The sequence below is a fragment of the Athene cunicularia genome, assembly GCF_003259725.1.
Source record: "Athene cunicularia isolate RWA chromosome 22 unlocalized genomic scaffold, athCun1 chr22_part1, whole genome shotgun sequence".
NCBI classification, from domain to species: Eukaryota; Metazoa; Chordata; class Aves; order Strigiformes; family Strigidae; genus Athene; species Athene cunicularia.
Genome location: NW_020799128.1, coordinates 164,041 through 179,003, shown reverse-complemented (window position 1 = coordinate 179,003; position 14,963 = coordinate 164,041). Strand labels below are relative to the sequence as shown.

Sequence of the window (14,963 nt, the reverse complement as noted above, 5' to 3'; positions counted from 1 at the left end):
GAACTTGAGGACACACAGGACACAGGCCAGACATGGAACCTCTTCAGTCACAAGATGCTTCATCTTCGGCCTCAGTACATGCAGGCTTAATTTGGTCCTATTCGTACAAATCGAAACCCCACTAAAAACAAGACTGGAAATACAAATACAACAGCAGAACTGGATCCCTACTGTACCTGGAAGAAATTAGTACTGCTTAACTGAAGAATAAAGACCACATTTTTGAGAGATACGTTTTATTAAACATGCAAAACAGCTACTTTGCTGTTTAAGTTTTGGCTTGTATAGTGCCTTAAATTGACAAATTAGCCCTAAAAAACTCTGAGAAACTAGAAACACTCCTCACCATTCTATGGTTTGCTGACAAAGAAGGACATGGCAGTAACATTTGCACAAGCTCTCTTTTGGACAGTCTGAGCCTACCTCGAGGGGAATTTTGTCATCGATGTACTTGTGTGATCAGACACTACGTACTCATAATAGGGTAAAGAAAACATGGTAATTTCAAACCAATTTCCAAATCCTGAGCGGGTTATTTAAATGACTAAGTTATTAATCTCCATGAAAGCTGAAGAAATACTTCGCTAAATTATTTATTTTCAGATTTCTAACAAGTAATACGAAGTTTATGGCAACCATATGCTCATCTGCATGCTACAGGAAAGATTCCACTGGCTTAACTGATCCTGTTCAGGGACTCAGTGGAATTACACTGGCCAGGAATGAAAGAGGGGAACATACCGGAGGCTCTCAAATCCTTGCACACAGGGAACCCGACTATAACCATAAGCTAAATAATGCCCACAAACGCAGCTCGACTGTGGCAGCACAAAGAAGTAGTAGCATTTCCACTAGCAAAGCCACCTGCTAAAACTAGGCACCAGGAAGAAATGAAGACCTACAAGCACAAGTAAACAGAAGTACTTGCAAAGCCTGATTTACGTATTTCAATTTCAGAACAATAAATATTTCTCTTCCCATAGTCTCTAAAACTGGAACGTGTGTTCTGCTCTGCCACGTCCTCCCTCGCTCAGCCAGGCCACGTTACACACACGCTGCACTCTTTGCCTCTGCAGAAGGAACAAACAGGATATGGCATAAAGTAAACACATTCATTTTCTTTGCTATCCTACAAATGTAATTTGTGCCCTTAAGCACTGCACATTCATCTTGATGTTGGAGTATTACGTTGAGAAATAATCTTTTGCAAGTTTAAACAGACCACTAATGGTGGCTGAACAACTTCACTTCTAAATAAGCCAATTAGTCTCTCTACTTAGTAAAGCTGATAAGGATCATCTTTTTCTAAGATTTATTTTAAAAGATACGATTTTTACAACAAACAACTCAGATTTTTTTTCTTTCTGTTGCTATTGTTTGCACAGTGGTAGTGAGCAAGTAGGTAACTTTCCAGAAGTGATGGCAATCAAAATGAACAGATGGAAGTTATGGGTTACTTTTCACACAAAAAAAATTGATATGAATTAAAACCTTTTTAACCAGACTTGATAAAATGAACATTCCTGAATTTCCCAGTTGTAGAGCATGGGCAGATAGTCCTGCAAGCCTCCTAAGTAGGTTTGGGAGAATAAACATTTAGTATTTCTATTGCACAAAAAGCAGTCAAGGAACTTTACTTCTGCCTTCTTTTCTTTTCAGTCTTGATTTTTTTTAATGAAAGAACAAAGGAAACACATCACTGTTTTTAAAGCCCACCATTTCTTTCTTAAGACACAGTACAAAACAGAGCAAAAGAATTCTTTTCCGAATACAGGGCATTTAATAAACTAGTCAAACTGCTTAAACTGATGATACATTTTCACAGATAAAAGTGCAACAGTTCTCCTGAAAAGAAAGGCAAATTTGGTTGTTCCTCAGCACAAAAAAGATAGTTGACGTACACCAAGAGGTAAATACTTGTTTGGCCGTAGATGATGTCAGCTCAAGTAGAATTTGCTTCTTTCTCCATATCATCATCGTCATCAACAACCTGAAATCAAATCCAGAAGTAGCTGAGGTGAACAGTTTAAACTCTCAGTCCCACAGGACTGCACAGAGGATTTATTACACTAAATCCTTGCTGGACCCAAGGAGAAGAGCAGTTAGTTATTCCATAGCGCTGAATGACAAGGGTCACACGAAGAAGGTAAGAAAAACTTGCAACGTGGCTGAAATAACAGGAGCTGGTCAAGTTATTACAATGGCCACTAGAATAGTGGCATATCAGACTTTTAATGAGAAATCAAAAGAATCTGCATTTTAGGGGAGAAAAACTTGTCCCTTATTATCACATAAAGTCACCAAAGCATAAAGATAACAATCCCTGGCAGATGCAGTGTCCAGTCCCGGGCTCCTCAGTAGCAGAGGGTCGTGGGCTCATTGGAGAGTGCCCAGAGAGGGATGCCCTCCCTCAGCCTGCTGGCAGAGCTGCCCTGAACGCAGCCAGGACACGGTCGGGCACCGTGGCCGGAGCGGCCCAGCCCAGCAGGCGCCGGGTCCCCTCCTGCACAGCTGCTTTCCAGCCAGGCAGCACCCAGCACACTTCGGTGCCTTGGGTTGTGCAGAGCTCTGTATCATTTGCTTCTGTACAGCCTCTGACTTGCAAAAACTGCTTCTATACATCCTGTACTTTCGCTTAAATTGCCAACCTCTCCAGGCTGGAAAGGGACAAGGCCCTGTTCCACTGAAAAGAAAACGGCCCTTATCTCTCAGTCAACCCACCTGTTCCACACCTTCCACTTCAGGGATGTAGAACTGGAGCATGTTCTGTATCCCGTTCTTCAGGGTGATGATGGAACTGGGACAACTGGTGCACGAACCCTGCAACTTCAGCTGCACAATCCCATCCTCAAAGCCTTTATAAATAACATCACCGCCATCTTCTTGCACTGTCGGCCTGATGGAACACAATGTTCAATTAAAAGCAGATCTGGCCGAAATATGTTGCCTTCCAAATATCTTGAGTAAAGCTAGATTTAATACACACAAAGGACTGTCGAGATATAGTAACTAAAGCCCTCTTCCTCTACAACCACCTGGTTCATATTTCCAACAACTCATACTTTGCTGGACTCTCTCACATTGACAGCTACTGGTTTTCTGTAGGACGTTAAGTAAAACAGATCTGCAATGAATGCAGCAGCACACGACGGAATCATTGAAATTCTCGGGGTGAGCACCTCCGAGTGAAGCCTGAGCCTGCGGACAAACCACTTGGCTTTGAGGCCCTCTCCACGTGGAACAGCAATTGCCTCAGTTGCGTGCCAAGGACAATAGGCGTGTGCCCACCACACCACGCCTGTGCATCTGCTACCTGCCCAGGGACTGCGATAACAAGTCCTTAAGTGCTTCCATAAATAAATACCCAGTTCACCATAGTTTACACAGGACAGAGAAAAGCTCCAGCTATAAAAGATTAATCCTGCTAACGGGTGAAGAAACCAGTGTTTGATAAGATCACATCCCAGTACTATTAGCATTTCTGCAGCCTGGTCTCCTTTTGCAAGCAACAAATGCCCAGCATTGTAACTGTATCCCCATAGCAACATTTTTCCAGACCAAAAACCATCAAGTTACTCTAACAGAAGCTCTTTATACTGATTTCCAAATAACTCTTTTGAGAACTACACTCCTAAGAGAATCATCTATGAATCTAACGTATTTATTAACAACTCACCATGGCAAGTTATCTCCATTACAGAAAGCCAAAGAACATAACTAAAAATTCAGGTTTTCTTACTTGAAATTAACTTTTTTAACACACTACAGGACATTTCTTACGTACATTCCCTCCATCCTGCACCTTCTGACAACTTCTTTGCATGCATTTTTGACCGACTAAACAATAAATGCTCTGTATGTACCACTGGTTTATATATAGCTTCTGTAAATACTCTGCTATAAAATGAACTAAGATACTCTGCTGCTAATACTCTCATCAACAGCTTCTTGGTCCACCAAGGGGTACAGGGGGAAGGAAATGAAAGAAAGGAAAAGGTGGGAAAAACCAGATCTGGGCAGAAATTCTGTGACCACTATGAAAGGCCACTGGGAAATCAAGGACTAACATACCAGAGGGAGCTTAAACGGCCACACAGCCAGCAAGAGCAGGGCCTCCCGAATGTGGCTGTCACAGCTACATACAACAGTAACTCGGGTTACACATTTTTAATGTTTAGTACATATGCTTGGGTAAACTGTTCCAGCTTATTTCTGCTTTTCTCCCTCCTTCCTTTCAGGAAAATTAACCAGTACCATGTGTCAGCTGTGAGATAACCACTTTTAAAATGCAGCATCTAAAAAGAAATTTAAAAAGCCCAAGTTCATCATAACTTCTAGAAAAAGTCAACTGAATTCCATTATTTGGACCCACATACAAGCTCCTGGTTCCTGTAATCTGAGAGCTGGGGAAGATGTCGTTATCAGATACCACAGCTTCAGAAACACATTAGACATTTTCCCTTGCATTTAAAATGTCAAGTTGCTTATTCCTTTCAGTTCACTTCTGGAAGGCAACTAATGAGCACAAAACTGTACTTCAGGTAAACAACATGATCCACAGCCACTCCTGGGACTTCATTAGTTACCACCAGTTTCTAAATTCAAGCTTTGTTAAAATATCAATAAAACTGCAACAGAATGCAAGGACAAAATCCACTGAAGCCCAGACAGCCACTAGGAGATTTTCCTTCAGAGTACGATACAAGAGTATAAACTACTTTGGAGTACTTGGAAGGGAAGGACAAGTACAGTTAAGACAGAGGTCAATACAACAGAGGGAAAATAGATACTGTAAAAACCAAGATTGTGTTGCTTTCACTATTTCAAAATAGCCAGGTTAAACCCAATGGACCTGCTTAAATGCATTATGGAGGGTAAGGTTCTACAATCACTCAGCAATAACGACTGTTCAGCACATAGTTTGCTTAAACAGGAAAACGAGACAGAAAGTTTTCAATCAGAGGAAACAGCACTCTCAACCCTAGCCAGCCTCGCACTTTAAACCCCGACACGTGATACTGAGCCACGGAACCAGACATACCCAAAGACAATCACTGTTCCCTAAATAAATCCAAACCCCAAGACTAACTCGTTCCATCTAGCAGTAATGTTCCCAGTCTACCTTATTCTTGTATCCAGCAGTTCTTTAATCATCAGCACAACTTCATCGTCTTCTTCTGATGCAGCTTGGGAAAAGAAAAAAGGGCAAATCAGAACTTGGAGAGAATTCCGCTACGATTACTAACACCACATATCCATAACAGCAGAATGAAACAGCATAAAAGCGTTGCCGAGATGGCTGAAACCAAAAGGCAGAAGTCTTAATTCAGAGTAAGTATCTTTTCCTGTTTTCATCAACAACAACCAGTATTCATCCAGAGTTCTTCTCAAATGGAAACGGCCTTAACAGACAGCAGCAGCACCATCTTTTAGAGGGAGCAACAATTAACATGCAGTGAGGATGCATGGGTTAAGGCAGGGTCCTCAGAAGGAGAGTTTTAGCAACCTAACAAATTCAGCAGGAGAAGAATTATGAACATGCCTGGGTTTAGCAGCTCTGGATATAATTTAAAGCTCAGTGTTAGTCTCACGGAAGCATTTTTAAATACAACTTTTTTCAAATAAAAGTCTATGTTAATATTAAAATTAAATCCACATGTAAGAGAACAGGGAGGAATTCAATAATCATAATCTTCTTAAAACACTGGAAAAATGGTTTAAGTCAGTAAATTGTAAATGAGAAAATAAAAGGCAAAATACTGCCCTTGAGTTAAATTGTAAGTTAGTCTCAGTTACTTTCTATTACAGCTTGGAAAAGACTTCTTGCTATTTCTCGTTCATTTAAGACCATAAACCTATCATTAAGACTCGCACATTAAGACTGGGCATTCTTTTTTGATTTAAGGAGGGAAATAAAACCCTTTGTAGGTGCCCATACAAAAAGGATATGCAGCAACACCCCACAGCTTTCCAAACACAGTACTTCCCAAAACATTTCACACGCACAAAGAACAACAGAACACGGTCCCCTCTGCCAAGACACACAGTTCAACACAGCTCTGGTGAAGATACAGCCCTCGTGCCACAGCAGACAGAACCAGGCTTTATGTTCACAGGTAAGCAACTCCTTTAGACAGTGCAGCATTGCTTCCACTAGAGCATACGCATGCTGAAAATTCTCTCCTGTGTTAATTTTAGTGGTTTTCACTTTAAATTCTCTTGCATGCTTTTCTGAGAGACAAGAGGAGGTTCTTCTGGATGTTACAAAAACTTCAACCCAAAGGCAGATACTGGCCACTTCCTGAAGAGTTTGACATACCTGTATCTGTCCTAGGTGCCTCATCAGTAACTACAGGTAGGCCAGAGGCAAAGAAATCCATTATAGTTGCATAAATATCTGGTTTCAGTAAGTTCCAATCCAGGTCTTCACTCTCCTATGTGAATCAGAAGGGGAAAAAAAAAAAATTATAAAAACCAGAGTATCTGCCTCCTAATAATAAGTTACACAGAGATTCTTTTTATGTTAAAAATATCACAGTGGGCTCTCACGCTGAGAAAATTTGATTTCACAGTTTTGTCAAGTCCAGCTTTGCCAAAAAAGTTTAGTAAGACTCAGTGTATAATAATCAACAGAAAGGTTTCCTTGTTTGCAAGCCAAATGCTATTAAAATCTTCACTAAAAAGAGGTGAAAAAGTCTCCTAAATACATCTGACATATTTTTACCAACGGTTTCACAGACTCAAGGTTGTTTGGTTCCATTTAGTTTTGAGCCAAATTACCATTCCCTGGATCGCCCTGTACTCTTCACACAGTAAAAGTGCACAGCTACCACACACCACCTTATCTCTGCTGCCAGGAGCTGTACACCTTGGGCAAACAGCAGGCTGCCTGCGAGGCGCTGCGCCCCGGCCGCCCAGTCCCCTCCTTCGGAAGCCACCACGGAGGTTAGCGAGTCCCGCGTCCCGCCCGACACACGGCCAGCGGCCAAGCGGGCCAGGCCAGCGTTGACTGCTTCCAAGATCAAAGAATCTACAACTTCACTGGACAACCCATTCCTTCCAGTGCTTATCCACACACTGTCTTTTTGGTTTTTTTCTTTACATTAAAGGCATTTTCCTGGATGCCACTTGTGACACTGCCTCTGGTACTCTGTGCGAGTCCAAGCCTGACTGGATCTCCTCCGTGGCCCACCTGTTAGAGAGCTGAACCCCAGCGTTCTGCTTACCTTGGTGATTGTGATGAAGTCTGGTCCAAAGAAAATGCTTTTAACTCCTTCAATTTTGAATAACTGTCTGTTAGGAAAACAAACAAACAAAAACAACCAAGAAAAAAAAATGCACACATATTTCAGGCAAACTCCTAAAGATTTATTTCATGTTACAGAAAAAAAGTTCTAGAATACACTTCCAGACAAAAATAAGCACCAAATCCAGAACCTTTAGAAGAAACTCAGTTACTTCACCTACAGTTTACTAAGAGCCAGGAGATCCTGCTGTGAAGCAGTGTGCACAGTAAAAGTGAACATATCTCACACATCTTGTGGAAAAGTTGTGGGAAAGAGTTTCTCTCCAGTTCTTCTTTGGAGGCAAAATTATATTCTGTATATAAAAATGTATTTGTTCAGCATCAAAACCAGTAGTACCTATTGTTTCAGGTAGGAGTAGTACAAATACAAGGAATGTTCCTTAGATCAAAGCAAATTATTTAAAGCAATTGACCTCAATAAAAGCTGTCTTCAATTCTGTTGCCATTAAATAAAAGGATCAGTGCCAAGCAGTCCACAAGGCTTTGACTCACTTTGTGAGCAATCTTCAAATTTTTCATGTGCCATACAAATGATTAAAAATACTGAAGATCTAGTAAAGGCTCAGGATTCATACTAAACTGCTTGAGATGGCCAACACAGCACCCAACAACCAGGTGGTAAATTAGCACACACCCAAAGCAACACAAGAACTTGGACAATAGGAAAGAGCATATTTCTGACAGTATTTGAAGTATAAAAAGCAGAATGAGAATGTAAGACCAGTTTCCACAAATGGTTAAATAAGACCCAACAAGTTCATCTACAGAATAAATAATGCTACCCTTGAAGAGTAAAGTTAAAAAAAAAAGTCATTAAAAGTAGGTAGCACCTAGAGTTAAATACAGCGTAAGACTGTAAGTGTGTTTTTGTGATTAAGAAAAAAAAAATTCTCCTGAAAGACCAGAAAATGTCAAAAATACAATGCACGAAGGAATTGGAAGTCTTATCACAAAGGTATGCATGATGAAAAATGACAGAAGAGATTTCACAATACCCACTGGAAAGAATTTCCACACATGGAACAGTTCTACGTGTATCAAGCTTTTATATCACTAAACCAAATGGATTTTAAAGTTACTTAAATTATGCAAGTGCACCAAACCACCCTAGATCAACTAAATAATTCTCTCCCCCTCTCCCTCCCCTTCAGGCAGCTTTTATTACTTCTATACTGGAAAATTAATATTCCCTTTTAAAATAAATGAGTATTCCATTTAGAAGAACCATTATCTGGGGTTTAACAATATATAGTAGACTTTTTTTTTTTTTTCCATTAACCTGCACAAGACGCATAATCAAGCTGATTTGCCACAGTACACACTCACATCTTTGATGAGAACGTCTATTTGCAGACATTTGACAACAAAAAGCCACTTTCTGACAGTTGATTGCATTCTGCAACCTGATGCACTTTGGCACAATCAGATCCTACAGCTTTAGCGTTCCACTAACACGTTTTGATGTCCTCAAAAACCTTTCACATTGGATTTATTACTTTAAGTCACAAAGCTTTGCGTGTAAAGATCCTGTTTGCTCTCAAACAACTCTGCGAGAGACCTTTGGAAACGTCAGTGCTGCTCGTTTGGTAACTCTACAGTTCCTGGAGAGAATGTCACATGAGACAACTCCTGCTTTTGCACAGAAGTTTTCCAACATACTCAAAGATGACAGCGGGGATCTCCGGAGGGAACCTACTGCAGCATTTCTGGATCTCACCCTCAAACTGAAGCCCTTCCACCCAAGTAACAGATAAAGTTTCTTCTCAGTACCTAATGTGAAAGCAAGGACAAACATGCAGAAAAGGATTCTTCTAAAGATTCCCAGAGAGGCTTGTGATGGCGCCGCAAACCCCTTCTATACAAGATGGCACAAATCAATGACCTGCTCAGCAATTCTCACTCCAGATTACGCATTTTGGTATGGAAAACTGCAACTCCCAAGACCTGTTGCAGATCCAGCCCAAAAGAGTGGCCCAAAACTGAATTTCCTTTGACCAAACATTATAAGCCTTTTGTGAAAGAAAAATCTGTTGGCTTTGAAGTTCAGGTTAGCACCAACAGCTGCCAAAGCAGGCAAGCTACTGCACTGAATTCGTGGTATGTGGGGACTATTTACTTCCTTATGCCATCTATTTCCCAATTCTGCAGAGCTGCATGATTGCCAAGTAACTACTTCAATTAAGGGCGTTCTGATGGGAATGATTTTTGTGAAATCAGGGCCAGAGGTCTCACTGGTGATGCACAACTGTTCAAGAATACTGATTTATAATACTACTCAATCCAGTTGCGTAAACTTAGACCTTGACACCTTCTGCTACGATACAGCCATGGGGAGCACAGACACACAGAAAGACTGCTTTAGTAACAACGATCTTCCCAGTTTTAGTTATACACACAAGTAAAGCAGCACTAAAAACTTAAATCCAACCAAGCTACTCCTGAGTACAAGGAGGAGCAAGCAGAATGATCAGAAGCTGTGCTTAAAAACATCAGCTGTAGACAGACGGCCCATACCGGTCCCCCAAACAAATGATGATGTGTTTAATAATACCTTGCTAAAGGTGAGCAAAATGCTGCAGCTGGCGTGGAAAACTCCATAGTCCTCGACTCCAGCACTTCCTTGCCTGGGATAAACTTCAAACTATTTGGATTTGGTGTGTCCTGAGTTTGAATAAACATGCCTCTTACTGGAAATTAAAAAAAAAAAAAAAGAGGAAAAGAAGAACAATAATGTAAGCAAACTTAAGTAGCTTAAATGAAAGTCAAAGATCTTGATTACTTAGCAAGCCAAGACCAGGGTGATCACCGTGCTACAGCAAAGAGCAGCCTGTGCAGCAATGGTACTTCAAAGCAAGAGGCTCCGTGGAAGCCTCCAGACCGACGTGAAGACTGATAAACACAGGCGTGCTATCCCACAAGGAACAAGATGAGAAACGGAACCTCGCCTTTGCTTCTTCTGTTTTATTTACTAAAAACCACGCTACTGCAACAGCATCAAACTGCATGCGGCCAGTATCATCCTCACTTTCTACATGAGGCGGAAGGGTGCAACCTTCATTTCTCTGTTGTGTTTAGGGTTTTTTTTATTTATTTTACAATCTTCAAATGCTGTTTAAGCCCATCTTCCAGCATTATCACTTCCTGTTCAAAGCATTATCAGAATTACTAACCTTCTCTTGAAGATACACATGGTTTATGGGGTTTGGGTTTTCTCTCATGGACTGGGCAGCCTGCCACACGAGGAAAAGCCGAGAGAACGGGCTTTGTACAGCCTTGGGAAGAGAAGGCTCCAGGGAGACCTTATCACCCTGCTCCAACGTTTAAAGGGTGCTCACAGAGAAGATGGAGACTGCCTTTTTGCAAGGACTCATGTGGAAAAGACAAGGGGTAACAGGCACAAGTTACTCCGGGGGAGATTCCAACTAGACACAGAAGGAAAATTTTTCTCAATGGGAACAACCAGCCACTGGGATGATCTCCCCAGGGAAGTGGTGGATTCCCCAACACCGAAGATTCGCTGGACAGAGGGCTGGCCACCTTGTCTAGACCAGGCTCTTGCCAGAAAGCTTGGCCCAGATGATCCCCGAGCTCCCTTCCAACCTGGTAGTTGATGATTCTATGAATCATTTTTCAGGATTATAAAAAAAAAAAAAAAGGAAAAAAGTGTAACAGCAGTTACAGTGAACCACACCCTGCTTATAATATTTTCCACAGAGGGAAAAATTACTGTAAACTATTGATTATCTTCCAGAAACCGAACTGACCAAAGCATTCAAAATAAAATTATTTACGGTTCACTAGTAAAGATGTTTCAAAGATAAATTTTCACTTAAGTTCCTTTTGCAGTGTCTTTCTTTCACTAGAACAATGTTAAAAAAAAAACCTGATCTTGACTAAAATTTCATACGCAGCATATGCCTGATGTCTCACTGAAGCTGAACAAGCGAGGGACAGTTTCCCCATGTTCTAATTTTCTTTCTAGTTGTTCTTCTTTCTAACTCTCCCTGGACATCAAATAACACAATGATATATGAATATTCAGGAAAGAAAAAATGCATTTTAAAAGCAAAAACTTCTAGGAACTAATATTTATAAATAAATTATACTTGAGAAACAAGCTCACATAACTTCAAAACCTATGGAATAGAGGGATTTAAAGCAGCAAAAAGAGGTGACATTTTCATAAACTGCCATTTTGCCTGTGACTCCCCAGCATTAGATGACACATCACGCTATTTATAAATTGCCAAATTGTTACTGCATGTGCCTGTTGCGGTGACAACCCCTTTGACTTGAACATACACAATGGCAAAGTACACAGGGTTTTTTTTTTTTTTTTTTTTTTTTTTTTAAAAAAAAAGACTTAGCACAAAAATACTTAGTTTTAACATGAAAAGAGTAATTCTGATAGAGCAAGCAACTAGTCAGCTTTATCCATGGGGATGGAAGAATTCATCTTCCAGCTCCAGCTGGCATCCAAAATCACACCCAGCGTAACAGGTTAGTTTACAAATAACCAACACCGGGGACTGGGCTGGCGTGAGCCCGTTTTTCTGAAAGCAATGGGTCACTAGCAGCTACTGTACATTTTTCATCCAGCACCTCTAGCACCCTAAAACACAACTGGCTCCGTCAGCTCTCGGACAGGTTGTCCACGTGGGTAGCCTCTGTATTTTAAAAGGGTCTTCTGCAGCTGAAGAGCTACCTCCCTAAACCCAGGTTTTTCAGTCATTAATCAGTCTGCAGAGTTCTTTGCACAGCTGTGAATAACTGGCTTAGAATTTATTATTCGGTAGTTGGTAACTGGCTGTATTTACATCAAACGTCCATACAATTTCTTTCAACCCTCTGCAGAACGCTGCGTATAGCTGCTCATTATTCTGTTGAAGGTAAGAGGAAGAGCCCAAACAGAGGCCAACTTTAGTAGGACACCTACAGAAGCAGGTAATAAATACTAAATCTACTCGTCAGAGTCTGCCTGTTGATTAGAACAGAAATAGAAAAAATGGTGTTGGACCCGCTGAGACTGGACTTCTCTGAAACCAGAATTAAAAACAAACTTCTGCCTGAGCAGACTCACCTAAATAAGATTTCCTTTTATGTCTAATTCCATGCAATGGCACCTGCAGAATTTTTCTGTCTTAAAACTCTTCCTGCTGCAGCATGGGAGAGCAGTTGCTACATCCCTCAGGCAAAATGCTTTTCTGTGGTGCAAGTTTCACAGATTTTTTTTTTTTCATTTTTTTTTCCCTTTTCTTAGCATTACAGCCTCCTACAAATAATGGTAGGTACAACAAACTCGATCTTAAACATTGCTTTTCCAGGGTAACACCAAGCTTCAGATAATATTAATGGAGAACGCCATTAATGCACCATACATGGATGCATGTTCAAGAGGGGGAAAATTAAACAAAAAAAAATTGCAGCTCTAAGAATGAAAGGCTGGGCAATTTCATCTGCAGAGCTCAGCAGCTGGAGCAGGACAGAAGGCAACACAAAGTCTTCCACAAGGGATACATTTACACAGAGACAGAAATTAAATTAAGAAGTGCAGCAAAGCCCAAATATTATTTTACACTGTCAGAGCCCCTTGTAAGTCTTGGCAGCTAAATGATACAGAAAAAAATGTATAATCAAGCACATAGTGAGCCATCCACATCATCTCCCCAGTGTCCGAATACCACCTAGGAAATGTTATCACACTCAGATTTCAGGAAGAAGAGCAGACTTTCATTATTACCACAAGACATAAAAACTCTCAACACACTCATCTTTTAATCATTTTTAACTAGTATTTACCTGCGTTACGCCATAGTGCAGATGGAAGAAATGGTTTCTTTTGCACAAGTTGGTAGAAAGACTGTTGAGTTGTCAAGTTACGATCTTTTAAAACCATGCGACAGAACCTAGAGAAAAATAATTTCACTAACAATTTCCATTTCACATATTTCTAGCAACCCCTGAACTCAGCAAGACACACACTTGCCTTAAACCTCACAGCCTAGATCACAAATCATCCCTTACTTTTTCCCCTTTTTAGTGTTCCCTCTCATTTTATAACAAAACAGACACAACTCTCCAATTTTGGCCACCTAAAAAATTAATCTACACTCCTTTACAGCCACTACAAACAGGTAAACCACACTACTTATAACAAAAGAGGATTAATCACCATAAGAGAGCTTTTCAGTCTTCCTTTTGACAATACTGAGCAACTGGAAATCTAGCTTGGACTAAATACCTAATTTTCGAAGACAACAGACAGCTGAGATGAATCCAACCCCAAGCACCTGAGGCTAAATCAAGGCCAGAACTGACTCCTATATTCTGTGCGTTTAGTGGTCAAACATGAGATTCCCCTATATGACTCTTAGAAAATACAAGATGGGCTAAAACGGTAATGCAATGGCTCCTCTTACACGAGCAATTCTTGTAAGAAAAAAAAAAAAACAACAGGACAACATTTGGATAAAACATAAAAATTCTATTAGTTCCATGTACCAAGCTATACCTCATCTCTGTCCATCTCGATGTATTTCTTCCCTTTGGGGAATAAAGAAATTCAGTATATTCCCGTACAAGCAGTGTTCCGGAATTAAACCAGAGCAGTTACAGAGGCCCTGCTCCATCCTGGCCACACAAACTCGCACTAGCAGTCAAAATAGGGATAGGGGTGGTGTCAGCCGCCCAGCTGAAGTTAGAAGAGGGGAGAGCAGAAGGGAAAAAGCAAACAAAACATTTAAGAGAAAAAGCAGAGCAGAGCGACGGACTAGCAGGCCTATCTTCCAAGGGCGTCAACACTTGCACAACCGATTTCTGTAACTGTATGCACAGCCAAGAGCATCCTGGTACTTCAGAGCACAGTGAAAACCAGAAAATGAAACCAAAACCCACCTCATGTCAAAGATAAATATTACATACGGAGGATTAATTATTATCTGGTTTCACGCCTCGTCAGGTACAGAGAGGGGAAAGCAGGTAAACTAAGTAAGTGACACCTGCAGGGGTGTTACTGAGAGAGGAGGCTGATTCTCTCCGGGGTCCTGAACGAGCACAAAGGCGCTACCCCAGGCCCAACATCCAATTCCTGGATACCCCAGGAATCCCTCCGACGTGGGACGGGAGCAAAGCTCAATGGGCCTCCCTGCGAGAGAGGGAGCCGTGAACACAGGAAAGGTCTAAAACCATTTATTTGCTTACTTTTGTGGTCTTTGTAACAGGTAGAGAGACTACGGGGGGGGGCTCCCCCAAGAGTTCTTCCTCCCTTTAGTTTTGGGGGAGCCCACAGGGTAGGAGGCGAGCCGCAGGGCCCGGCGAGCTCCCCCTTAGTGCAAACCTCGGGGAGGGGGCAACGGAGACATCCCCCCTTACTGTCTGGACCCAAGTGTAATAAACGTGCGGGGCAGGTAACTGCCCCTCTCTGCGTGATCCCGTGCACGTGGGGGACGGGGGGAATTGCTCCTCGTTGCACGGTTGGGGAAATTCCCCCCGCTCCTTACTCACACCTCTGCGGCGGGGGTGAACAGTCCCTCAGCACCCGCGCGTGGGGGGAAATCACCGCCTCGCTGTCCTAACGGCGCAGGGGGAAGAAACAGCCTCTCTGCCCGCCCGCAGCGAGGAGAAGAAATAACTTCACCCTCGTTCAACATTTCTTCAT

The 14,963-nt window shown here is 41.6% G+C and overlaps 1 protein-coding gene across 2 annotated transcripts; it reads right to left on the bottom strand.

The window, feature by feature from the left end:
• Nucleotides 1-219: 219 nt before the first annotated feature.
• NFU1 (NFU1 iron-sulfur cluster scaffold) lies at nt 220-14,361 on the bottom strand. Of its 2 annotated transcripts, XM_026862978.1 has the most exons (9): nt 14,201-14,361; nt 13,106-13,212; nt 9,858-9,993; nt 7,227-7,293; nt 6,320-6,434; nt 5,123-5,186; nt 2,722-2,896; nt 1,902-1,990; nt 220-1,070 (listed from the first exon to the last, which is right to left on the bottom strand). In XM_026862978.1, exons 1-8 carry the CDS (start codon nt 14,203-14,205, stop codon nt 1,943-1,945), a joined length of 717 nt encoding a protein of 238 aa, XP_026718779.1. In that variant the 5' UTR covers nt 14,206-14,361; the 3' UTR covers nt 220-1,070; nt 1,902-1,942. The 2 variants fall into 2 exon arrangements, with proteins under 2 accessions (XP_026718779.1, XP_026718778.1); XM_026862977.1 differs by having other exon boundaries at nt 220-1,990.
• Nucleotides 14,362-14,963: the final 602 nt, after the last annotated feature.